Source organism: Microcaecilia unicolor, chromosome 4, assembly GCF_901765095.1.
Source record: "Microcaecilia unicolor chromosome 4, aMicUni1.1, whole genome shotgun sequence".
NCBI classification, from domain to species: domain Eukaryota; kingdom Metazoa; phylum Chordata; class Amphibia; order Gymnophiona; family Siphonopidae; genus Microcaecilia; species Microcaecilia unicolor.
In genome coordinates, this window is record NC_044034.1 from 99,491,705 (window position 1) to 99,519,123 (window position 27,419).

Here is a 27,419-nt window from a genome sequence, read left to right on the forward strand (position 1 = left end):
GATGGAGCTGGGTATGACATTTGAGGCTGGCATAGCAGCTGAAAAAAAAATTTTTTAAATATTTTTCTAGGGTGGGAGGGAGTTGGTGACCTATGGGGGAGTAAGGGAAGGTCATCTCCGATTCCCTTCGGTGGTCATCTTGTCAGTTCGGGCACCTTTTCGAGGCTTGGTCATGAAAAAAAGGGGACCAAGTCGGCCAAATGCTCATGAGGGACGCCCTTCTTTTTTCCATTATCGGCCGAGGACGCCCATCTCTTAACCACGCCCCCGTCCCACCTTCGGTACACTGCCGACACCCCCCCATGAACTATGGTCGTCGCCGCGACAGAAAGCAGTTGAAGATGCCCAAAATCAGCTTTCGATTGTGCCGATTTGGGCGACCCTAAGAGAAGGACGCCCATCTCCCGATTTGTGTCGGAAGATGGGCGTCCTCTTTTGAAAATGCCCCTGTTAGTGACAGGTGGGGGGTTGGGCCTGGGTCCACCTGCCTGAAGTCCACTGCACCCACTAACAACTGCTCCAGGGACCTGCATACTGCTGTGATGGAGCTGGGTATGGCATTTGAGGGTGGCATATAGGCTGGAAAAAAAAGTTTCTAAAGTTGTTTTTTTTTTGGGTGGGAGGGGGTTAATGACCACTGGGGGAGTCAGGGGTGGTCATCCCCGATTCCCTCCGGTGGTCATCTGGTCATTTAGGGCACTTTTTGGGGCTTGTTCATGAAAAAAAGGGTCCAAAAAAAGTGACCCAAATTCGCACTAAAAACGCCTTTCTTTTTTTGATTATCAGCCGAGGACGCTCATCTCTCCTCGGCCGATAAACATGCCCCAGTCCAGCCTTCACCGCGCCTCCGACACGCCCCCGTCAACTTTGGACATTTCCGCAACAGATTGCAGTTGAAGACGCCCAAAATCGGCTTTTGATTATACCGATTTGGGCGCCCACGGGAGAAAGATGCCCATCTCCTGATTTGGGTCGAAATATGGGCGTCTTTCTCTTTCGAAAATAAGGCGGACTGTATCAACTGGCTCACCTTTAGCAACATGTTTATTCATGCCTTCAAAGAAATGAAGCAAATTGGTGAGGCAAGACTTCCTTTGGTTGAATCCATGCTGTCTCTCTCCCATTAGACTGTGTTTCTCTATGTGTTCTGTAAATTTATTCCACTGTTTTACCTGGCACTTATCAGTCTGTAATTTCCTGGATCACCCTGGAACCCTTTTTAAAAATCAGCATTATGTTGCCCCTTTTGCTACTTCATGATCTAACAGTCCCATGGATTCCCTCACAGGCTTTCTGCTTTTGATGTACCTGAAAAAGTTGTTAACTGTGAGTTTTTGCCTTTGGAATAAATTTGATCTGGGCTTCCAAGATGGTATTTTTGAACAACGTCCATGCCTGATTTAAAGTCCTAACCTTTGCAGCCGATTCTTTTAACTTCTTTTTAACCATTTTCCTCATTTTATCATAGTCACCCTTTTGAAAATTAAATGCTGTTACAGTAGATTTCCTTTGTGACTTCACTCTAGATATTAGCTCAAATTTGATCATGCTATGATCATTGTTTCCCAGCAGACTCAACGCTTTTACCTCTCATATTATGCCCTGCATTCCACTAGATCTAAAATAGCTCCCCCTCTTTTCAGTTCCTGGACCAGTTGCTCCAAGAAGCAGTCATTTATTTCTTCTGTGAATTTTACCTCCCTAGCACTCCCTGATGTAACATTTATCCAGTCAATATGTGGGTAATTGAAATCACCCATTATTATACTGATGCCCAGTTTGCCAGCTTTCCTAATTTCTGGAAATATTTCTTCATCTATCTGTTTGTTCTGTCCTGGCGGACAGTAGTACATCCCTTTCAGTATACTCCTTCCCTTCATGTATGTAATTTATATCCATAAGAATTCCACGCTGCTATTTGTTTCATGTAGAATGCTTATTTTGTTTGACTCAATTCCCTCTCTAATACATAGTGCTTGATGTTCCTTGAGAACTGGTGGTAAATCAAATCAAAAATCTATGTATATTTTCGTTGGTACCATGTGGATGAATGGCACTACTAAAATTTCCGGATTTAGTTTTATTTTTTAGCTTTTATTGCAATCTAAGACAGTCTGGAATGGTATGAGGGTTAATCTACTGCATGCTAGGGGGACAATGTAAAACTGCATTAATAGTAATGCAGGCATTAACTTGTGTTGAATACCTGTATTATCTTTTGCAGGCATCTAACACGTGTTAAAAGGGCTGTTGATGCACTTCAATTAACACTAATGTAAAATCTATACTAATTAGGTAATCAGAAGGGAAAGGAAGGAATTTTGTATTTAGCTCCTGCCTCTTTTCAGTTGTAACTCAAGGTGAGTTTCATTCAGTTACAGTAAAGGGGGAATATTCAGCCCACCAGATCACTATTTCTATCTTTTCATTTAGTGCTATATATTCTAACTCCCCCATCTTATTTCTCAGCCTTCTAGCATTTGTATACAGACACTTCAAGCAATGTTTTTTTTTATTCCTATTAATAACTTGCTCAGTAGTTGACAGTGATAATTTGCAATCTTTCAAGTCTGTTTATCTGCTATGGTCTTTATTGCAACCTCACTATTAGGATGTTCTAGCTTCCCTATTTTGGTGATGCCCTTCAAAGGTACCTTTTTCCAAACTATGTGCTTTTGAGCGATTGTTGGCTTTCTCCCAGTTTCTTTGCAACCACAGAAAGGCGGTATATCAAACCCATCTCCTTTCCCTTTCCCTCTATCTCCTTTTTAAATGTTGATGCCAGCAGTCTGGTTCTACCCTGGTTAAGGTGGAGCCCATCTTTCCAGAATCGGCTCCCCCCTTCCCAGAATGTAGCCCACTTCCTAACAAATCTAAATCTCTCCCTGCACCATTGTCTCTTCCATGCATTGAAACTATGGATCTCTGCCTGTCTTTTCCTTCCTGTGCTTAGAACAGGAAGCATTTCTGAAGAGGCTGCCATGGAGGGTCTGGATTTCAGCTTTCTAGCTAAGAGTCTAAGTGGTCCTTTTACCTTTCTGTGGAAGGGTCCTGCACTGGCAGCGTGGGCCGTTTTTCCCGCGTGTCAGGGCCCTTCTTACCACAGTGGGTAAAAAGACCCCAGGCACACATGGCCATGAGTTAAGAGAACTCTTACTGCATGGCCATGCGAGGGGGAGCCCTTACTGCCACCCATTACTTGCCAGGTTATTGCCACACAAGCCATTTCCAGGGGGTTTCTTTTTCCCCCAGAAATGGTGCGCGCTCAGGGAGGGACTACTGCCGGAAGCTGCATTGGGCCATCGGTAGTCCTGAAAGAGCGAGCGGTAAGCCTGCATTGGGCTTACTGCCGCTCTGTAAAAGGGCCCTTAAATTTGGCTTCCAGAACTTCCATTCAACATTTTCGTATGTAGTTAGTACCCGCATGTACCAAGACAGCAGGCTTCTCCCCAGCACTGTCTAAAATCTTATTTAGGTGATGTGTGAGGTCTGCCACCTTTGCACCAGGCAGGCAAGTGACAAAGCAATCCTCACATCCACCAGCCACCCACCTATCTATATGCATGATGATTGAATCTTCATCCTAACCCTTCCCTCCTGGACAGAAGACCCTGGAGACACATCCTTGGTCCGAGAGGATATTGCATCCCTTGAGGGTGTTCCTGGCTGCAGGATCACTTCCTGCCTCTCTAAGGTGATGCTGTCCTTCCAGGTGATCTTCTTCCTCCTTGGCTATGCAGAGGTTGCCAGTCTGGAGGTGGGATTTCTCTACTATGTCCCTGAAGACCTCCTCTGTATTCCTCTCTGTCTGCCTCAGCTCCTCTAAGTGGGCTAGTCTAGTCTTCAGGGATTGGACCAGTTCCTTGAGCACTAGGAGTTCTTTGCACTGAGTACATACAGATATTCTCTCAACAACTGGGAAATAATCAAACAATTGCCAGTGTAAAAAACTGGATAGCCTCAATCTCGCTGCTGGACTGCTGCCTGCATCTTAGTATTGGTAAGTTGTTAACTAAGTTGCTAATGGAGTAGGAGTATATAAACTGAAGTCCCCTAAGATTGCTAGTTATATGCTAGGCTATGATAATATTTAGTTTTAGTTTAGTTTTTATTTGTAGGTTACTCATAGACCCAAAATGGACTATATTGCTAAGAACTAATTATTGGCCGATAGAGATGCCCTAATTAAATCTTCTAGCCTTCTAATGTTCAAAACCCTAGAAATCAAAGATCAGGCCAGGAGATGGGAAGGGTATTAAACTCTAAGCAGAGGTATCCTTTAACTACAAGCTGTGCTGTACACTGAGCTACAGTAAACTCTAAAGCAGTAACTTTAAATGCTAGCCTATACTGTAAAACAAAATATATATGAAACTGTAACAGAGAATTTAAATGATAAACTATCCTTAAACTGCCTTTGCTAAATAAGCAGAGTAACTTAAAATAAAGACACTGGGTCCAATATTCAGACCTCGGGAGGAAGCCGGGCTGTCTCCCCCAGTCATTGTTGAGCCCGGATATTCAATGCTGGGCCATTTCCGGTGACCATCGTTGAATATCCGATTTACTTTGGCCGCTAAGAACATAGCCAACCAAGTCAATATTCAGCACTGGCCAGCTAAGTTCATAGCAGCCAAAGGTAGACCTGCTATTGATGTGGCCAGATTTGGCCGCAAATCTTTGCCAGTGATGCGCTGAAAATTGGCGGATAGCCAGTTATATCGCGTGATATAATTGGTTATGTGCTAACCAGCGATATTCAACAGGAGATAGCTGGCTATTTCCTGCCGAATATCGCCAGATAGCTGGCTAAGAACATTTAATCGGCCAGGTACCATTCCTGACCAATTAAATGGTTCTGAATATCGGCCGGACTGGGGTTAGCTATTTAACTCTAAATCTACCTTTTCCCAAATGTAAATGCAATTTCTCAGCAGGTAAAATACTCTCCAGTAAATTTTCTTCTTTTCTGGAAGTCCACTCCCTCCAAACTCCTCTCACCAAAACACACACCTACTAGTACACACCTACTTACCATAGCAAATTATTATACATAGGGGTAATACTCTTTTATACAATCATTAAAGTATATGCATGAAAAAAACCCTTTTATAATATTACCCCATAATGCCTAGTTTGATATGATATGCACATGAGCATTCCCAGAGGTGAAAAATAAGCAGAATGGTGTAGGGTTGGCATTTATGTGCATGTTTTATAAAATACACGCAAATGCAACAGTTCTAACCAGGGATGTGAAGTCAGTACATCAAACTTTTTATTCCAATTTCTCTATTTTTCTACTGTCTTTGACTCTGAATCCGACACCTACTGATATTAGGCTTTAAATGGTTTTGTTCTTTAAAACTAAAGTACTGGTTAATATAACTTTAGATCCAGGACAAAGATATAAGTTTAAAATGATAAATTTATGATATATTATCGTGTTTTTTTATTTTGAAGCTGGAGTGAAAGTCTGTACACTTTTACTAACTCCGACTCTGACTCCACCTAAAATTGCTTCTGACTCCAACTGCAACTCCATGACTCTGACGCCAACTCCACAGCCCTGGTTCTAACATACATACATTAAGATTAGCATACAAAACACATTTGGAGATTTGTTCTATTCAATGTATTAGACTGGAAGACTACAGAAAATCAATATTCAAAGTAGTCAGTCTAACATTATGGAATACTCTACCAAGAAGTTTAAGGCTAACACAAAATTTGGACATTTTCGAAAGAGTGTTGATGACTATCAGGCTTATTTTTGAAAGAGAAAGGCGCCCATCTTTCAACACAAATCGGGAGATGGCTGTCCTTCTCTCAGGGTCGCCCAAATCAGCATAATCGAAAGCTGATTTTGGGCATCCCCAACTGCTTCTCGTCGCGGGGACGACCAAAGTTCCCGGGGGCGTGTTTGAGGCTTAGCGAAGGCAGGACTGGGGTGTGCCTAACAGATGGGCGTCCTCAAGCGATAATGGAAAAAAGAAAGGCGTCCCTGACAAACACTTGGCCGACTTTACTTGGTCCTTTTTTTTTATGATCAAGCCACAAAAATGTGCCCTAAATGGTCAGATGACCACCGGAGGGAATCGGGGATCACCTCCCCTGACTCCCCCAGTGGTCACTAACCACCTCCCACCCCGAAAAAAACAACTTTAAAAACTTTTGCTTTTTTTTTTTAGAGTATAGGTGAAGGACCTTCTTCGCTATGCCTCCGTCCCTGCGACGGCAGTTGAGGACATCCTTCGCTATTTATTTATTTAGATTTTGCTCACACCTTTTTCAATAGTAGCTCAAGGTGAGTTACATTCAGGTACATTCCCTTGAAATTTGGCCATTCCTGTGGGGGGGGCAGAATGCAGGTTCCTGGGGGGGAGGTATGTGTGTGTCAGCGGAGGCATAACGGAGCCATGGATGTCCTTCTTTCAAACATTTTGGACGTCCTCAACTGCCCCCCCCCCCCCCACAGGGATGGGCAAATTTCAAGGGAGTGGAGTGGAGGAGTGGCCTAGTGATTAGAGCACTGGTCTTGCAATCCAGAGGTGGCCGGTTCAAATCCCACTGTTACTACTTGTGATTCAAAATCCAAATAAATAAAGGGGGTGTCGTAGGCATAACAGGCATGGACATCCTTCTCACAAACATCCACATTTTGGACGTCCTCGCCATCGCATGGACAGAGGCATAGCGAAGGACATCTTCAACTGCTGTCCTCACCATTGTAGGGACAGAGGCATAGCGAAGGACGTCTTAAACTGCCGTTGCAGGGACGGAGGCATAGAAATATCCAGTGTACCTGAATGTAACTCACCTTGAGCTACTACTGAAAAAGGTGTGAGCAAAATCTAAATAAATAAATAGCAAAGGACGTCCTCAACTGCCGTCGCAGGGACGGAGGCATAGTGAAGGATGTCCTTCACCCATACTCTAAAAAAAAAAAAAAAGACAAAAGTTTTTAAAGTTGTTTTTTCAGGGTGGGAAGTGGTTAGTGACTACTGCATGCCTTTTTCCATTCAGGTAGTGCATCAGTCAGTCCACTGCTGTGCCCCCTAGGGTGCCTGGTTGGTGTTCTGGCATGTCAGGGGAACCAGTGCACTACAAATGCTGGCTCCTTCCACAACCAAATTACTTGGATTTGGTCATTTTTGAGATGGGCGTCCTCGGTTTCCATTATCGCCGAAAACTGGGGACGACCATCTCTGAGGTCGACCTAAATGTTGAGATTTGTGCGTCCCCGACTGTATTATCGAAACAAAAGATGGACACCCATCTTGTTTTGATAATACAGGTTTCCCCGCCCCTTCGAGGAAAACTTGGGCGCCCCGTTCGATTATGCCCCTCCACATTATTTAAACAGGCTTATGGCCTGGAATAAAGGACTGTTGCACTATGAATTTTAATACACTGGACATGTTTTGATGATGAGACTTTATTTTAATATTTGTCAATGTTGATATATGTTAATATTAGTTGATGTTTATTATTAATGTTTATTAATGTTGACGTATGTTCCTATTGAATTATGAATGTTCTGATTGTTAGCCACCAAGAATTTTTGTGATTGCACACGTTAGGAAGTGCTTAAGTAAATAAATAAATTATACTTGCCTGAGATCAATTAGAAATATGTTTTTCCCTTGGATAATTTTATAAGGGCATGTAAGTGAACATGTTGCCTTTATGAAAAATAGGCACCCCCCCCCCCCCCCCCCCCCCGTTTCTGCAAAGCGCTATGTGTGCGCTGCACAAATCTTGGTAATAATTTACAGGAAAAAAGTCAGAAAAGTTGCCACAAATTAGTCTAATCTAGGGAGTAAGCACTGAACACAAAGTCAGGAGAAAATTTGGGGCACAATTTGGAATTCCATATAGCCCTGGCTGTGTGGGGCTCAGCTTGTCACTATATTCTACTTTGCTGCAGACTATGTACCTGGAACTAACTTGTGATTTAGCACAATTTTATTTTGTAGTGAGTTTTATGGTTTTATTAAAGCTTGCGTATGAGTCCAAAGCTAGGGAGCCATTTATCTTTGCATTAATGGGCTCCTTTTTCATACTCTCTTCTATTTGTTTCTAGTCAGCTCTGATTTTTATAAATCAGCACTCTCTCCCCAATTGTACTGATGTTTTCTCTTTATGAACTTACCACCTTGTAGGCGTCCTTCTTTGCATATTGTGAAACTTATGTTAATGAATATCCATTTAATGAAACTAAAGCATGGTATTCTGCCTTTGAGAGCAACATATTTATAAAGCTCTGTAATGAGTTCATTATGACTAATGCTGTTGCAATAAAAAACGAGCATTAATACTTATCATAAAATGCTGCTAACGCTTTCATGCGATACCAAAGGATTCATTATTTTTATCCACTGAATCCAGTGCCATACTATAGACTGAACCAAGTTTGTTAGTGCAGAGATGTATATTGCATTTCATACAGAGTCTGCTGTAAAAATGTGATTATAAAGTTTGCTCAGTACATTTTTTTATTCATTCTGCCCAGATTGACTGTCTTTGGCCCCATTGCTGCAGCTCAAGTTTGGTTGCACAACAGAGCCCTCAATGATGCCAGAACTCCTAAAAGGCTCTTATGCTGTTCTAGACTTAGGATTTGTTCTTTCTGGATTTATGTTTGAACATTAGCACTACAAGAATTACGATAATTCAATAATTGGCTATCTGTGCTTGAGTATTTGTTTCTTTGTATCAGGGGCGTATCTGGAATCCGGCGGTAAGGGGGGCCAGAGCCAGAGAGGGGGGGCACATTTTTGCCTCCCTCCCCCCCCGCCGCCGCCGCTGCCTCTCTCCACCCCCTCCCCACCGTCAACCCTCCCCCGTTGCTTACTTTTGCTGGTGGGGGGCCCCAACCCCCGCCAGCCGAGGTCCGACCCGCAATCTCCATATTTCGTCTTCCTCCGTGGCCATGTGCTTCAAGGAAGTAACGCTGCAGTTTCACTTACGCTTTGTCAAGGGTCCTCACCATTCGAGCCTGGGAGCTGCTGATGCAAATTCGCACGGATGCATGCAATTATCTCTGATCATAGGTCTAATAATGCCCCACGCTGTTCCAGTGCTATTTTTGGAGCGTTGTTTGGAACAGCGCGGGGTTTTGATCATCTGGTGCCTGTCAGTCTTTCACATTCAAATCAGCATTTTTGCATTTACAAGTAGAAATAAACATTTATCTGTGCAATTAGCAAATGCCGAGTCCCCTTTTAAACGTGCTAGACAAATAGACGTAATAAACTTCAAAAATATAATTTGCATATGTTTTCAACTAAATTTTTTTTAAGTATGCATGATGTGTACATACAATTTATGGTGAACTTTTAAAAATAGATTTTTAAGTAGTAAGCTGAAGAGCTAAATTTGGAGAGAATGTCATTTCACTCTTTTAATTACCTTGAGCTACTCCTAAATTTAGAAACCTCCCACACTCATCTTTCAGTGGACAGAGTTTCCAATATAAGGGGAGTCAGAGGATGAGCTTGACACCCAATCTCCTTTCTGTAGCTTGCTATACCTTCACTTCGGAAGACACAAACTCTGCACAGCCGGACCCTGCAGATTGAAGTACACAAATAATCTCAGTCCCTAATCTTCCATGAATCTTTAGGAAGCAATAGGTAGGCAGTAGATGCTAGCCCATGTTCATTAGAAGAAAATTTTGGTGAGGCGGTACATTTTTTTAAAAAAATGTTCCAAACTAGGAAAAGGTGAGATTGAGACAAATTATGGAGAATGAACCAAGAAGCTAGTTAACCAGCATTGTGGCAAGTTGAAAATGATGCTGGTTGCATCTTACCCTTCAGGTGCCCCATCTTAGAGTAGAAACAGTGCTAGCGCCACTGAAAATCAGATTGCATGAATTTTTGGCTGAAATTAAATAGAAAGGAAATTGGAAAGGTTTTCTTATGGTTGGCTTATACACATGGAACTTATTAATTACAAGCAGCTTAAATGTCCTTTAGCATTTTGTTACCCTGGGGGGGAGGGGGAAGAGAGAACTGGAATGGGGAGGGGGTGCTGGCTGAGAGTTTCCACATCATGAACATGACTCTGGAAACTCACGCAACAGCAATAATGAAAAAGATGTTCAACATGATATGGGTACTGAAAAGAGTAAAACCATTCATCCCTCTAAAAACTTTCCACAACTTGGTACAGTCCACAGTACTCACCCACGCTGATTCATTGGTTGCACTACCCAAATACTGAAAAAACTCCAAACCGCCCAAAACACGGCAGCCAGACTAATTTTTGGTAAATCAAGATTTGAAAGTGCAACACCACTCCGCGAAAAGTTACACTGGCTCCCCAGCAAAGAGCGAATAAATTTCAAAATACACACAGTGATCCACAAGATCCTCCACGGAGAATCTCCAAGCTACATGACCAAATTAATTGACCTCCCAAACAGAAACAGGACCAAATCCTCTCAAACATATCTCAATCTTCATCTTCCTAGTTGCAAAGGCCTCAAATACAAAACCTACTACGCTTCCAACTTTTCCGTGATAGGCAGTCAACTCTGGAATGCCATACCAAGACTCATTAGAACAACCAACGAACTTCTACCCTTCCGAAAGTTGCTGAAAACATACCTCTTCAATTGAGCCTATTCGAACGACCCAACTTAATCTAATTACCTAAACCACATCTCTAAACCAAACCACTAGCATTAACCATACCTTATCCTGCCCCCATATTCCTTCATCTTCTCATTCTCTATACAATTTGTATCTCTGTAATATGATGTATCCATATCTTATATTATCTCTGATACACCTTATTCCTATTTATTGTAAGCCGCACTGAGCCTATGTCATATCTGTTACACTTTGTTCCCATTTATTGTAAGCCGCACTGAGCCTGCCATCGAGTGGGAAAGAGCGGGGTATAAATGCTACAAATAATAATAATAATAATTTGCAGGGGGGTGCCAGAGTCCCTAGCACTGGCCCTGACAGAGCATAAAGCCAAAATCCATACCCAAAGCATTTACGTCAACTGAAACCAGGTGTAAATCCTGGTACACAAGTTGGGCATGGATCCTGCAAATTCTATGTCACAGTGATCATTTTAAGGGAACGCCCCTACCCACCCATGCCCCTCTCATCATTACGCTTCCTTTTCAGATCTGCAGAAGCACTTAGGCGCTATTCTATAAGAGGGTGGGTAAGTGTAGTTCCATGCAGATCTACTGTTCTTGGGACACCTCAGCTAATTTTCAGCGGCGATAACCTGTTAAGTGCCAGTAAAAATTAGTGGATAGCCCCCCCCTCCCCCCCCCGAAAGTGATTTAATCAGTCAGCGGCCGTTTCTGTGTTTGCACAAGTAGGAAGATCTGGGATGAAAAGTGTATATCTCCAAATCAATGGTTATCGCTTAGCTCCAATGATAGAACCCCTCCCTCTCCTTCTATGGCTTCTTCTACCAGTTTGGGAGGCTTGACAGGATCAGGTGGGACAGTGGAATCTGCTAATGACAGTCGGGTTCATGATAAGAGCCCTGCTTCATTACCTGGGATATTTCCCATGCCAAAACGGGTGGCACCCCTGTTGAGTTTGACAGGGTGAGGAGGAGTTTGCTGGGGAGATTACCCTGGCTAATACTGTATATGGAATGTTGTTTCCAGGACTGAACGACTGTTGAGGGGTTCCATTAGCCAGCTCTGATTTCACCAAGGAGACTGAGGGGAAACTAGAAGGCTTAAATAAAAGGTTTTGCAGGTGGACACTTCTTTGTCCACTTTGGAACTGCAGGTCAGTACCCTGAAGACTACTACATCTATGGTTAAAGATATTTTACTCATTTTAAGTTTGAGGATATAGAGGTGGCCAGGTCAAGTAACCTGCATTTCCTTAATTTTTCTGTAACAAGGTTGTTGTTCCCTAAGACCCTTCTTAGAAAATATATTTCCTAAATCTATTTGGGCGGGGGAACCCCCAGCCAGTCCGGATTTTTTCACGATATCCACAATGAATATTCATGAGAGATATTTGCATGCACCTCCTCCGTTGCATGCAAGTCTGTCTCATGAACATTCATTGCGGATATCCTGAAAACCTGACTAGCTGGGGGTTCTCCTAAGACAGGGTGCTCTAGACTAGATTAGCTTTGTAGAAATGTTTGTGCTGTTAGTGAAACAGAGGGTGGCAGTTTCTCAGGCTTGTTTAAATGTGTCTCATTTTCTTGAAGCAAATTAGGATGATATTGCCACGAGAGCCACATCGCTGGTATCATTTTTTTACTGGAGAAAAATAAAATGTTGATTTTTAAGTCTGTGGTCAGAGGGTTCAAATTTTTCCTGATGTGGCCATTCAAATGTTGTTACGTTCCTCACCTGCAGTGCGGTCTGCATGGCCAGTCCGGGCTCAGTCTTGGTAGCGGGGTGGCCGGCCACGTTGGCCGGTCATGTCCGCCCCGGTGGCCGGCCATGTTGCTCGGACTTGGCCGTTTCGCCTTGGTGGCTGACCATGTTGGCTGTCGGCGTCCTGAGGAGGTGGGGCTCCCTTCCGGCGCGGTGCCCAGGATCTTCCACTCTGCCTGTGCGGGATTGGCCACTTCCCGTCTTACACTCCGCCCCTCTCCAGTGACCACCTACCCAGGAGTGTTCTCCTCAGCTGATTGAGCTTACTGCCGATGAGGAGACTATTTAAGAACCGCAGCTACCTCCATACGTTGCTTCGGCTTCTATCTTGGTAGAGGTCTGGTGCTTTGGATTGTGCTTTACTCCGTCTGCTTCTTCACTTGCCTTGACCTTGGATTGGACCTGACTCTTCTCTGCTTTGCTGCCAGCCCTGACCGTGGTTTGGACCTGACCCTTCTCTGCTTTACTGCCTGCCACGGCCAGCGGCCGTTTGACCCCCTTTGTGACCGGAAGTCCTGGTGGCCACCTGCACCTGGGGGCTCAGCTCCTGGGGAACGGTGGTCGCTCCCAGGTGAAGCTGGGGTTGTTCGGCTGCCCGACCGAGTGCAGTGATATCCTTCTGTCCACTGTGCTCTGTCGGGGCACAAGGGCTCACAGTCACAGTTTTAACAAATGTGTAGGAAATCTTTCCTGTTGTTGAAGAATCGGGGTGTTTGATTTAGGGGGTAACCTTTATTTTAAGATGCCCCTGCAAATGTCAAAATTAGTTTTCAAAGTAATATATTCCTTCTCAGACCCAGCATCTTTAAAAAAAAATCTTCAAAGTAAGGGTTAGACTATCTTAGTTGAATGTGTGCTTGGGGGGGGGGTTCTTTTTTCTTTCTATGAAGATCTTTTAAGGGCCGGTCTTAGCAAGTGCGGGGTCCTATGCAGACCAATTTGGTGGGGCCCCATCCTAGCCCCGCCCCACCCTAGCTCCGCCCCACCCTAGCTCCACCCCATTAAGATTATTCCATTTTTAGAACATTTTTTTATTTATGAAATTTCAAATAAAGACAAATGAAGCTAAACTTGTGCAAAAAAACTGATTGAAATAATAAGCACAATGCTATCATGAAACCTCCCCTCCCCAGAAATTATTCAGTTCAAGTCCACTACAATTAGTAGTTCCAATTCTCATAACAAAGGAGAATAAAGGAAAAATATTAAGAAAAGATCCAGTACTTTCAAATTCCCCTATTACTCTGTAACCCATCAAACCAGAGAGGCAAGTAGCCACATCAGTTACTAAATAGTTTGAACTGATTGTACCTACTTTATATCAGATTTTGCTACTTCATGATTTCCATTCTCAGATTTTAGCTTGGTAATCTTTTCTTCCTGTGATTGCAGTCTAGCTTCCAAATGATTAATTTGAGGGGTCATATCATTAATTACTGGAAGCAGTGTTTTAGCTAAATCTGCTATTGCCATCCAAATTTTTTTCAGGAGAAATATCTGCAGATCTATGTGAAAATAACCCAGATATGTTAGAAACAGCCTCTTCCAAGCCAGAAGATCTTACTTGCTCAGCTTCTCCAGCAACTAATGTTGTTGGGCCAAATTCCTCTCAGGGAGGCAGACATTTCCAACCCTTGCACTGTCCGCAAGCGTTGTTAGATGAGAGTGACACTTCTCCTGATCTCCTGCCTGCATGGAATCCAATTTCGATTTGGCATAAGTGCACATCTGTTGGCGTCAGCAACGATGGCTCACCTCACGTCCTCACCACCTCCGACCAGGCTCTAGCTTTTCCCGCTCAGTGACTCCCGCCCTCTCGTCTGGAAACAGGAAATACATCAGAAGGTGGGACATTGAGCAGGAAGCTGGAGCCTGGAGGTGAACCGTCGCGCTGCAACTGTCTGTCGTCGCCATCGGGGGCGGGGCCGTCGCTGCCTGGGCTGGCTCGCTGACATCGCTCAGTTAGTCGCCAGGGTCCGGGGACTCGGGAGCTGACGGCGGGCTTAGCGGGCCCAAGCTGGGGGTGGGCACCGCGTCGGTGGTGGCGGGAGCGGAGCTGCTGAGCTGCGGGAATGGGGATCATCTCAGGCGACTAAGGCGAGCAGCGGCGGAGGTCGGAGCGGAGGTACAAGCGAGGCAGAGTTGAGGCGCGCCGTGCGGGGCCCCCTTACGTGCGGGGCCCTATGCGGTCGCCTTGGTCGCCTCTGCCTAAGACCGGCCCTGGATCTTTTAGTAGTTAAAGAGGGTGGAATAGGAATCATACGTATCAATACTGTACATAATGAAGGCAATTTTCAAAAGTAATTTATCCAGGTTAATGAGCTATTTGACAACTTCTTTTTGTGTGGCTGTCAGGATCTATTGTTTTGCTTTGACTGTAGCAGCTCTATGCTATCCCTCCCTTCCCCCACTGAGCCCCCAGATAGCTGCTGCCTTATATGAACATCTAGTTTGCCCCAGTGAAGACTACTACTAATAATCATTTCTATAGCACTACTAGACATATGCAGCACTGTACACATATGCAGGTACTTTCTCTGACCCTAGAGGGCTTGTTTCTGTACCTGGGGCAATGGAGGGATAAGTGACTGTGAAATATTGCAGGAAGACCTTGTGAAATTGGAAGACTGGGGATCCAAATGGCAGTTGAAATTTAATGTGGACAAATGCAAGGTGATGCACACTGGAAAGAATAATCCGAATCATAGTTACCTGATGCTAGGGTCCAACTTAGGGGTCAGGGCTCATCGCTGAAATCTTCTGCTCAGTGTGCAGTGGCGGCTAAAAAAGCAAACAGGATGCTAGGAATTATTAGGAAAGGGATGGTGAATAAGACTGAAAATACTATAATGCCTTTGTATTGCTTCATGGTGCGTCCGCACCTTGAGTATTGCGTTCAGTTCTGGTTGCCGTATCTCAAAAAAGATATATCGGAACTAGAAAAGGTTCAAAGAACAGCAACCAAAATGATAAAGGGGATGGAACTCTTCTCATATGAGGAAAAGCTAAAGAGGTTAGGGCTGTTCAGTTTTGGAAAAGAAACGGATTAAGGGAGATATGATTTATTTATTTATTTATTTATTTATTTGTTACATTTGTACCCCACATATTCCCACTTATTTGCAGGCTCAATGTGGCTTACATAATACCGTAAAGGCGTTCGCCAAGGTGATGTAGAAGAATAAGGTTCATGAGTTTAGGACACAGTGAGGATAGAAGAGAGGAAGGGTTGTGTGGTGTCCATTACGAGCTGTGGTTTTGCTGTGTTACAGAGTTCTGGCACTTATGTTGGGTCGGTAGGATATGCCTTTTTAAACAGGTAGGCTTTTAGTGATTTCCTGAAGTTTAGTTTGGTCGTAAGTTGTTTTCACAGCTTTTGGCAGTGCGTTCCATAGTTGTGTGCTTATATAGGAGAAGCTGTATGCATAAGTTGATTTGTATTTGAGTCCATTGCAGTATGGGTAGTGGAAGTTTAGGTAGTTTTGTGCTGCTCCGATTGTGTTTCTGATTGGCAGGTCTATGAGGCCTGTCATGTATCCTGGGGCTTCGCCATAGATAATTTTGTGGACCAGGGTGCAGATTTTGAAGGCGATGCGATCTCTAGTGAGATCTCATTTACCCCCTTGTTTACAAAGCTGCACAGCAATGCTGACACAGCCCATTCAAAGTGAACGGTCTGTGTCGGCATTAGCGAACCAGCAGCCGCTAATGCTGCTTTGTAAACAGGGGGGGGGGGGGGGGTTAGAGTGCTATGTTTAATTCTGGAGACCTCACCTCAAAAATATATAAATATGATGGCGTCGGTCCAGAGGGTGAATACTAAAATGATCAGTGGTCTTAACATATTAAGGTTATGGGGACAGACTTAAAGATCTCAATATGTATACTTTGGAAGAAAGGTGGGAGGGAGAGATATGGTTTATTTATTGATGTATTTATTCAAAGCACATATAGCCCACTCAATCTACCATTCTCGGTGGGATACATATAAACATACACAATAAAAAGATATAAACAATTATTATTATTTATTTATCATTATTCATGACAGAGACTTTTAAATAGCTCCGTGACATAATTGCATGAGAGGCAAGTCTCAATTGAAAGGAAGCTCTGGAACAAGGAGGCATATGATGAAGATGAAACTGAAGAATAGTCTAAGGGGTCCTTTTACTAAGGTGTGCCGAAAAATGCCCTGCGCTGGTGTAGACGTGTGTATTGAATGCGTGCAGGTCCATTTTTCAGCGCGCCTTCAAAAAAGGCCTTTTTTGTGCTGAAAAGGGACGTGTGGCAAAATGAAAATTGGTGCACTTTCATTTTGGGCCTGAGACCTTAACGCCACCCATTGACCTAGCAGTAAGGTCTCGCGCATTAACCAAGTGGTAATGGTCTACGCATGTAGAATGCTGATTACTGCCTGGATAGCGCCGTATGCTGGAAAATAAAAAATATTTTCCTGTGCACCTAGTGGGCACGCATAGACAATGAAATTACCGCCTGGGCCACATGGTAGCCAGGCAGTAGTTCAAAATTTACATGCATAGGACGTGTGTATTCACCTACGTGGCTTAGTAAAAGGGTCCCTTAAGAAATTACTTTTTTATTGAAAGGTGGCCTCCCCGTGGAGATGAAGACTGTATCTGAATTCAAGAAAAAATGGTTAAAGCACATAGTATCTCTAAGGGAGAGGAAAGGATAGTAAACCAGTGTCGTACCAAGAAGGGGCGGTGGGGGCTGTCCGCCCCGGGTGCACGCCGCTGGGGGGTGCCGCGGCACGTGCCAGTGGGCTCCGACTTCGCTCATTCGCTGCAGCTCCCTCTGCCCCGGAACAGGTTACTTCCTGTTCCGGGGCAGAGGGAGCTGCAGCGAACGAGCAAAGTTAGCGAAGTCGGAGCCCACAGGCGTGTGCCGCGGCACCCCCCCCCCCAGCGGCGTGCACCCAGGGGGTGCCATTTTGCCTGGGGGGGGGGAAGGTGTCATCTCGCGGGGGGGGGGGGCGCATCGGCGATCCGCCCCGGGTGCCATGCAGGCTAGGAACGCCACTGTAGTAAACAGTATGGCTGGGCAGACTTGATAGACTATGTGGTCTTTATTTGCCATCATTTTCTTTGTTTCTATAATTCTAGAAGGTTTAATGGTTTGTGGGAATGAGCATTATAAAGCCATGGGTGAGGATACTATGAACAAGTTTTAATCTGTTTTAAATGTGTATTAGTTTGTCAATTGTTCTTGTAGTATATTTTAACTAGCTCTTGTTCGTTTTGTAATAATTAAGAAAAGCAAGCTTGGGCAGAGTAGAAAAATACATAAAGAAAAAGAAATAGAATCAACAAATCCACTGATGTGTTCTCTTTCCGTCTTTGTGTGTGAGGTGTCAGAACAGTAATGGTGATAATAAATGTTTCCTGCTTAATAACAAGGATAAGACATACAGCCAGAACATCCTGAATAGCCAAGGTATTTTTTTCATAATTAAATGCAAATTAAGTGATTTTCACAAATTTGTCAAGCATAAAGATTGCATACAGTCTGATAACATAAAAGCTTAGATAATTTGTAGTGTATATTTTCATTTGCCACTTGTAACTCAAGCTCAGCAGGTGAAAATTACTGTATTGAATTTTTAGAGACTGTGAAAAATAACTTGTCCTACTGAGAAAATATGGGAAGAGCGCCATCTTAAAAATAGTCTAGACACTATATCCGGGTGAGATAAATCAAATGGACTTAAATGTTATTAGCTTTGGCCTAAAAAGTAAATCAAATATTAATTCACATGTGGAAGGGGCATAATCGAACGGGGGCGCCGAAGTTTTCCTGAGGGTGTCCATCTTTTGTTTCGATAATATGCCCAAATCTCAACATTTAGGTCGACCTTAGAGATGGTCGTCCTTAGAGATGGTCTTCCCCAGTTTTCAGCGATAATGGAAATTGAGGACACCCGTCTCAGAGGAGCCAGCATTCGTAGTGTACTGGTCCCCCTGACATGCCAGGACACCAACCGGGCACCCTAGGAGGCACTGCAGTGGACTTCACAAATTGCTTCCAGGTGCATAGCTTCCCAAATCCACCCCCCACAACTGTACACCACTACCTAAGGGGTGAAGGGGGGCACCTACATGTGGGTACAGTGGGTTTCTGGTGGGTTTTGAAGGGCTCACATTTACCACCGCAAGTGTAACAGGTAGGGGGGATGGGCCTGGGTCCGCCTGCCTGAAGTGCACTGCACCCACTAAACCTGTTCCAGAGACCTATATACTGCTGTCAAGGAGCTGGGTATGACATTTGAGGCTGGCAAAAAATATTTTTAAAGGTTTTTTTTAGGGTGGGAGGGGGTTAGTGACCACTGAGGGAGTAAGGGGAGGTCATCCCCAATTCCCTCCGGTGGTCATCTGGTCAGTTCGGGCACATTTTTGAGGCTTGGTCACAAGAAAAAATGGACCAAGTAAAGTCGACCAAGTGCTCGTCAGGGATGCCCTTCTTTTTTTCCATTATCGGCCGAGGACGCCCATGTTTTAAGCACGCCCCAGTCCTGCCTTGAAAGGGCTTCATATGGTCAGGCTGGCTTCCAGCAGTTAGTTAAAACCAGCAATGGAAAAGCCTGTTTTTTGTGACTGAACTGTCTACGGCCATTTTAATTACTGTGATCCATCCTGCAGGGCCTTAGGTGGCAGTGGCACAGACAAGCAACTCTAGCATCACGTGACCTACCTACTTGGCGTGCACAGAGTGGTTGTGTGCAACGTATGGGTCCCATATGTGCGTACTTGCACACACAAAATGTTAACATGTGGCCTAACTGCTATTCTACAAATACCCACTTAGCTTACATAGCGATTATTTTCAAGGGGGCCTACACAGGGGCGGAGTATCGATGAGATATAAGTGAGGTTCCCACTTACACTTGTAAATTACAGAATACTAAAAGCTACACGTGTTCCTGCAACGTAAGTGTAAACACCTAAATATTAGCTGCCCGATATTCAGTGCTATTTAATTGGTAAGGAACAGCTAGCTCCTGGCCGATTAAATAACCTAAAGCCATCTAAGTGCTAATATTCAGCCTGCTATCTTGGCTGAATATTAGCACTTACAGCTAGATTCTATATATCACACCTAAAAAGTCGACACCGAAAAAAGTATGCCTAGGCATATTCTACAAAGTATACCCAAATTTAGGCATACCTTATAGACTACACCTAAATTTCTGTGCAGTTTATAGAATATGTCGCGCGCCCATCTGCGTGACTAAATTTAATCATGACCAGTTATGCCAAGTAAAACTTGGTGTAAATGCTGGCGCCTAAATTAGGCGCAGACCTGGTGTATTCTATAACAACACATATAGAATTTAAAAATGCCCATGACCCGTTCCACATCCATGACTACGCCCCCTTCTCAACTATGCAACTTAGACTTTATGCATATCACATTATAGAATATGCTTAGTTGTGCGTGTAAATTCTAATTAATGCCAATTAGTGTCAATAATTGCTTGTTAATTGGCAATTTTATGCACTGATTTGCTTGTTAACTAATTAAGTTGTGCACACAAATCCAGAATACAACCGGATTTGCATGCGCAACTTAAGTCATACTATATAGAATCTGGGGGTTCACAGCTAGTCCAGTCACCAGCTATGTCACACAACAGTTAGCACCAATATTCATTGGCTGACTGGCTAAGTTTAGTGGCTAGATAGATTCACATAAATAGAAGGTCTGTCTTTGGCCGCTATAACTTAGCTGGTCAGCTGATGAGTATCGGCTGAACCAGCTATGTTCAGATCACACCCCCCCCCCCCCCCAAAAAAAAAAATGGAAATTCAATGCCATTCGCCGGATACGGCCCGGTATTGAATTTTGGGTTCGCCACTGACTGCAGAAGGCAGCTTGGCTTATTCCCGTGGTCTGAATATTGGCTCCTCGGTGTCTAGATTTTATTTATTTATTATTTATTTTTGGCACTTGATTTACCACAAGTGATCCCTGAGTCGACTATGTGGTTTACAGTTTCTAATACAGGTACTTTGCAGTGTCTCTAATGGGCTCACAATCTAAGTTGCATATTGTACCTGAGGCAATGGAGGGCTATGTGACTTGCCCAGGGGCACACAGAGCTGCAAAGGGAATTGAATCTAGTTCCCCAGGATCTGAACCCACTGCTGACTGTCAGGGTGCAGCGAGGGGCCAATATTCAGACCATGGGAGTTAGCCTGGCTGCCTTCTGTGGGTGTAGACCCGGGTATGGTAGTATTCTATAAAGGAATGCAGATGTTATAGAATTTCCCCCTATCCCCCTCATTCTAACACAGGTTGCCTACATTTAAGTACCATTCCCTCAGATTCTATAAAGGTTGTCGAAATTTGCACGTCGAACTTTGGGTGCGATCCTGAGATGTGCAACATAATCACTTAATGAGCCAATTAAAACCAATTATTGACATTGGCAATTATTTGGAATTTCACACACTTCTGCCTGCGCGCTATTCTGTAAAGGTGCACGTCAATATTGTCTCACGTGCAACCCAAAAGGGTTGTAGAATTCCAGGGTTGCAAGTCCAACTTGTGCACCAGGAATTACACCAGGTTTCGTTTGATGTAAGTCTGGTGCCCAAAGTTGGTCGTGGGAATCGGTTTTATGCACTATTCTATAAAGGGTGCTTGACCCGGAACACTCTATAGAATGCAATTTCAGTGCAGATCTTTCCAGCACCATGTACTAAACCCAGCCCCCATTTGTACACTAAATTATAGAATACTGCCATGCACGTGCATAGATGTGCACTTATGCGTGCAAGTGGCAGTAGTGCACCAGCTTCTGTTCTGTATTTAAAAGTTCAAATGGCTTAGCACGTCAATGCAAGGTGGACGTTCACTGGGCATGTCCTAGGTGTGCCATCATTTAAACGGGCTACAGAATACTGTGTTACATGCGTAAATGCAGTATTTAGACATGCCCGTTTACACCAGTCAAAGACCTAGTGTAAATGTGACCCCGGTATTCTATAGGAACACAACGCATGTGTTTTTACAGAGCAGGATCGCAGCCCACAGAAATTTGGTGCCTAAATTTTGGCAGTCTGTTATAAATTTGCCTTCTATGTTTGCCTTTTCAGCCTAAGCATTAGAAAATTATTCTCCACAACACCATGATGTATCTCATTTTCCCACTGATAACTTATTTTTAAAAAGATTAATTCATGCATATAGCTACACCTGTTTCAAATAAGTCACCTAATTAAACAAATGTTCCATTTCACTTTTAAAAATGTATTTCTAATGAGCAATTCCTTCCACTTGTTTACAAATCATAATGGACATATTTAATAAATGAGTATAGATATTGCAAAGATTTGAAAAACTTGTGATCAGATTTATGTTTTGTGAAAAAGATAGCAAAAACTGCAAGTGTCAGTTATTTTTTTGTATGGTTTTGAAACACCACATTTCAATGAATGGAACAAAAATCTAATGCAGTCTTTAGCAAGATCATGGCATGATGTGTTGTGCCTGCTAATGGTGTTCATGTCTTCTTCTTCCCATTTTTATTTAAAGACACATCTCTGCTCGTCATCAAAGAAAATTTAATTGCTTGTAAGCGTCACTCTCTGATGCCAGCTGAACAGTTAATCACAGTTATTCTATTTCTGTGACTAACTGATCAGGTTATGTGATCAGCTGCTCAGCAGTAGGTCTGCTGGCACACAGGATACCACATACACATATTTGAAAGCTTTCTTAGGATAGAATTTGTTCTAGCAGTATATGCAGTACGTGGAAGAAGGATCAGACCCATGTGGCAACAACAAAGTGAAGCAGTGAGGAGTGGCCTAGTGGTTAGGGTGGTGGACTCTGGTCCTGGGGAGCTGAGTTTGATTCCCACTTCAGGCACAGGCAGCTCCTTGTGACTCTGGGCAAGTCACTTAACCCTCCGTTGCCCCAGGTACAAATAAGTACCTGTATATGTAAGCCGCATTGAGCCTGCCATGAGTGGGAAAGCGCAGGGTACAAATGTAACAAAAATAAAATAAATAAAATAGATGGAACCAAACCAAGAAGTTAGTAAAGCCTTTCTTGTTTACTTCATCAACCAGCATTTGTGGCACAGATAGAAGGACTCAAAGACTCGACACAGCCATGTTTCAGTAAACAATTTTTGCGTCAGGAGTTGTATAGCTCTGTGATATGTCACAAACAATATTTGGTGAAGATCATTCATGGCTGTGAAATGCCACAAGGAATTCCAGCGATAACTATCGTTGAGAAAACGCTGCAGCTGTGCGACTCCTGGTGCAAGCATCGTTTGCCGAAACATAACCTTGCCTAGTCTTTGAATCCTTTTATCTGTGCCACAAATGCTGATTGATGAATTGAGCAATAAAGGCTTTACCGCAGGGGCGTAGCCACGGGTGGGCCTGGGTGGGCCCAGGCCCACCCACTTAAGCCCAGGGCCCACCCAGGAATGGTACACCCCGAGTCGAGCCGGTCTTAGGGCGGTGCGGGTGACAGGGCCTTGCTCTCTAAGAGGCCCCGCATGGCGCGCCTCCTTCCCTCCCTCGGCCCGACCGGCAGCCCTCCTCCGCTCCTCCTCCATTCCGTTCCATCCCCCCCCCCCCCCCCGCAAGAGCGTTGAACCTGTCCTTTTTCTTTTCAGTAGCAGCGAGCGACGTCAAGACACTGCTTCAAGTTCTCCCTTTCCTCTTCACACAGTGTCGGTCCCGCCTTTACGATGACGTATTTCCTGTTTCCGCGAAGGCGGGTCCGACACTGTATGAAGAGGAAAGGGAGAACTTGAAGCTGGCGAACTTGCAGTTCCTTCACGTCGCTCGCTGCTACTGAAAGAAAAAGGGCAGGTTCAACACACTCGTGTGCATGCGGGGGGGGGTGGATGGAGAGGACTCGATGCGGGGGGGGTGGATGGAGAGGACTCGGGCTGTGTTGGGGAGCTGAGGGAGGGCAGGGAGAATCACTGGCCATGGATGGGAGGGGAGGGGGAACGGAGAGGACTCGGAGGGCTGTTGGGGAGCTGAGGGAGGGCAGGGAGAATCGCTGACCATGGATGGGAGGGGAGGGGGGAACGGAGAGTACTCTGAGGGCTGTTGGGGGGCTGAGGGAGGGCAGGGAGAATGGCTGGTCATGGATGGGATGGGAGGGAGAATCGCTGGCCATGGATGGGATGGGAGGGCAGGGAGAGGGAGAGGGGAGCTGAGGGAGGGCAGGGAGAATCGCTAGCCATCACGGCAGGGGGAGTAAGAGGGAGAGAACAGATCGCTGGACATGAAGAGGAGGGCGGGGTGGGGAGAGAACGGATCGCTGGAGGGGAGGGGAGACAGGAAATTGCTGGACATCAGGACATGGATGGATGGATGGAGGGGGAGAGAGGAAATTGATGGACATGGATGAGGGGAGGGCAGGGGGAGAGAACATAAGGACACAGGAGGATGGTGGACATGGTGAGTGAAAAAATATCAAATAGAAAGAAGACACTCCATAAAACAGAAGACACTGGGACCAAAGCGAATAGAAAAACTAAATGATCAGACAACAAAGGTAGAAAACATTTTATTAATTCAGAATTTATTAATTGGAATATGTCAGCTTTTGGAAATGTGCATCTGTGATATTTTGCATGTAAGTTTCAATTTTTCTAGTATTGCTGCATGCTGAGTCTGACTTCTTGAGGTAACTTTCCAGTTCAGAAATTTGCCTTCATATTACTACTACTACTACTATTATTTAACATTTCGAGAGCGCTACACTGTTGTGTCATGTGTTTTTCATGTGTGATCAAGGTGCAGTATTCTGCTAGCGTGTAGTATTTGCAGCCTTTTTTGTTTTGTTTTGTTTTTTGTTTCACTAGGTTGTGTACTGGTGTTTTAGAGCCTGGTGTAATTATAGTGCTGCCTTTCCACGCATAAGGTTGTAGCTCGTCCTGCCCTTGGAATTAGTGCTGTTATGGTTTGGTAAGGTTATGAGTGTGTTTTTGCACAAGATTGTGTATAGTGTTTTGCAGTGGAGAGATTGTGTGTTGGCCTTACTGAGGTGGCACCAAAACATCAGAAATGGTGTAGAGCCTAAATCATGACACACTACCTCTTGAAGGATCGTTATAAAATATGGTCGTTAATAAAAGGAGCTCATTGTGAACACTATCCACCCTAAAAAGGTGTTTAGTGGCTCTACATGAGAATTGTGATATGATCCCTTGTTTCATATTGTTGACGGTCTGCATTTTCCGTATGGGTGGTATATTGGTGTATTAGGTTCTGCCCAGTGTAATATTTATGATACAGTAAGGTTCTGAGTGTGTTTTTGCACAAATTTGTGCATAGTGTTTTGCAGTTGAGCGATTGTGGTTAGTATATGCTTTGAGCAACCACTTTATTCTTTGACATATGACACATATCTAATATCTAAAATTCTTTGACATTTGATACATATCTAATATCTAAATTTAATTAAAGAAATTGTCAATGGGGTGGAGCTAGGGAGAGGTGCCAGACCGGGGACTGGAGGCGGGGAAGAGAGAAAAGTGGTGGACCGATTGGTATTAATTGCTTTCGGAGAAAGTCTTCAGCTAACAGAGCTTGAGGATCCTCATTAGCTAAAGTATTTATATTTTGAGGTGGAGGTTTGGCGGGGCAGAGATAATTTTGTGCCCACCCACTTTAGGCTCAGGTCCACCCAAAATTGGCTGTCTGGCTACGCCACTGCTTTACCGACTTCTTGGTTTGTTTCTAGCAATATATGCAACAGAAGTCACATAACACCACTAATGTGACTCAACCATTCTGCCATCCTCACAGAATGTCAATTATAAGTAAGCAATTATATGTTCCCTCCTGATATGGAGCATGACAGATAGGTTTCTGGCAATCAGGAGCCCTAATAAATTTAATTTGGAGTTGATTTCCTCCCACTTTCATACTGCCAAAATATTCAAGAAATAGATTGTCTACCCCTAAATTCTATACCTTAAACTGTTTATCTGTGTGATAGTTTTGTCATTAGAAGCGGACAGAGATGGTTTATTGAAAGAATGAAACCTCCTAAAATATGCATTCTTTTTTATTTAAACTTTATAGGAAATCAACGGTTTCAGTGTTGCAGTGGTCAATCTGGATAAACAAAAGGATGCTGGGAAACAAAGCCAAGCGTTAAAGTCAGAGAAGGAGGCATTGTTAATAGGTAAGAAAGACATGCTGATCGACTATCCTACTGAAATGAAATCAGTAGTTGCTATGAGGCACACTCCTTGCCTGGTTACAGCAGAGAACGAAATGTTCATAAGTCTCCCAGGGCTTCTGGGTGTGACACTAGCATTGGCTCTCTCACTTTTGGGATATGCTAGTGCCATCTGCTAAAACATGTTTGCTTTAAGCTAGGGATAAAGAGAAACTATTTGTCATCTTCCATGATGATACTTACTAGCTTCTAGTGTTGGGAATAATTGTGTTTTTTGCCTCACTTTGGAAATTGTCTTGTTTTACAAGTCATAGGTACCAGCTCTGTGGGTGCTTTAGCATCCCCAATATTGAGCAAACTGCTTGATTGTGTTCAGGGAGGGGTAGCTTCCTTTGTATTTAGCATCCTCAATCATTTTGAAAGTTGCCTTCTGTGTCAATGCTGTGTGATTTCAGAATGCTGTAAGACATTTTTTGTGGGACCAAAAATCAGAACAAATTTGTTAAGGTAATAGCATTGAAAGAGCGTACATGTTTTCTTCATTTAAAATTTCCTTACCTCCTTGTGCACCAAGTATACGCATAAGTTATAGAATGTTAGCACTTCCATAACGTGATTGTTAAAATTATATGTGTAAGTGCCCTAATTTCGATAAAAGTTGCCAAAACTTGGGCATACCCAATTTGCATGCGTAATTTAATTGAATTACAAGCTAATTAGTGCCAATAATTAGCTTTTTAACAAGCAAATATTGGCATTAATTAGATTTAATTACCATTTACGCACGATATAGAAAAGGGGGTGTGGAAATGAGAGGGTCATAGGCATAACAGAGCATTCCTAAAATTAACGTGCATTCTTATAGAATTGGTGCAAATGGTCATGCCTAAAGATAGAAACGATTCCAAGGCATAAGTGCTAGTCTATAAACTGCGCCTAACTTTAAGAACAGCTTATAGAATAGCATTTTTTTCGGCACCAGTTTTTTAGCGCCATATATAGAATCTAGGTCTATGCGGTATTCTATAACTTTAGTGCGCAACTTGCTTCGGCCGTAAATGCAACAGAACATGCACAGGGAGAGGTGGATGGACTGGTCATGGGTGTGTCCAACATTCACCTGCGTAACTTACAGAATACTGTAAGGTACGTGCTGAAGTGCTGCATAAAGACGTGTGTATTTATGTCTGCTATTGATAAATGTAGGCGCATAGATGCCAACTTAGGCTGGTGTTGTATAACAGAATCTTAGCACCTTGGTGCCATAATAGCACTCAGTGCATGGCATCTAGGTGCCAATTTGTGCATGCAAAATTTGGGCGCACACCCAAATTGCGTGCGCAATTTAATTGAATAACAAGCTAATTAGCACCAATAATTGTCTTTTTAACAAGCAATTATTGGTATTAATTAAACTGAACTTTATGCGCGTAGATGTAGGCAAGGGATCCGCACCTAAAATTTATGCGCAATTTGAAAAAAGGGGGTGTGGAAATAGGCGGGTCATAAGCAGAACAAGGGCATTCCTAAAATTAACGCGTGTTATAAATGTGGTGCAAATGTACGCCTCTAAATTAGGCATGCATCCCTGTTATTCTATAACAATATGCATTAATTTTAAGAATGCCCTTGTTCTGCTTATGACCCCCCAATTTCCACAGCCCCTTTTTTCAAATCGCGCATAAATTTTAGGTGCAGATCCCTTGCCTAAATCTACGCGCATAAAGTTCAGTTAAGTTTAATTAATGCCAATAATTGCTTGTTAAAAAGACAATTATTGGTGCTAATTAGCTTGTTATTCAATTAAATTGCACACGCAATTTGGGTGTGTGCCCAAATTTTGCAT

At 43.6% G+C, this 27,419-nt stretch overlaps 1 protein-coding gene across 5 annotated transcripts in view; it reads left to right on the top strand.

Moving 5' to 3' along the window:
• ENOX1 (ecto-NOX disulfide-thiol exchanger 1) overlaps positions 1-27,419 on the top strand; it is a 661,896-nt gene that overhangs the window by 616,910 nt on the left and 17,567 nt on the right. For all 5 annotated transcript variants that reach the window (XM_030200535.1, XM_030200539.1, XM_030200536.1 and 2 more), the window contains one exon: positions 25,474-25,576. In XM_030200535.1, coding sequence (XP_030056395.1) covers positions 25,474-25,576 — 103 coding nt within the window. The remainder of the gene's footprint in view (positions 1-25,473; positions 25,577-27,419) is intronic.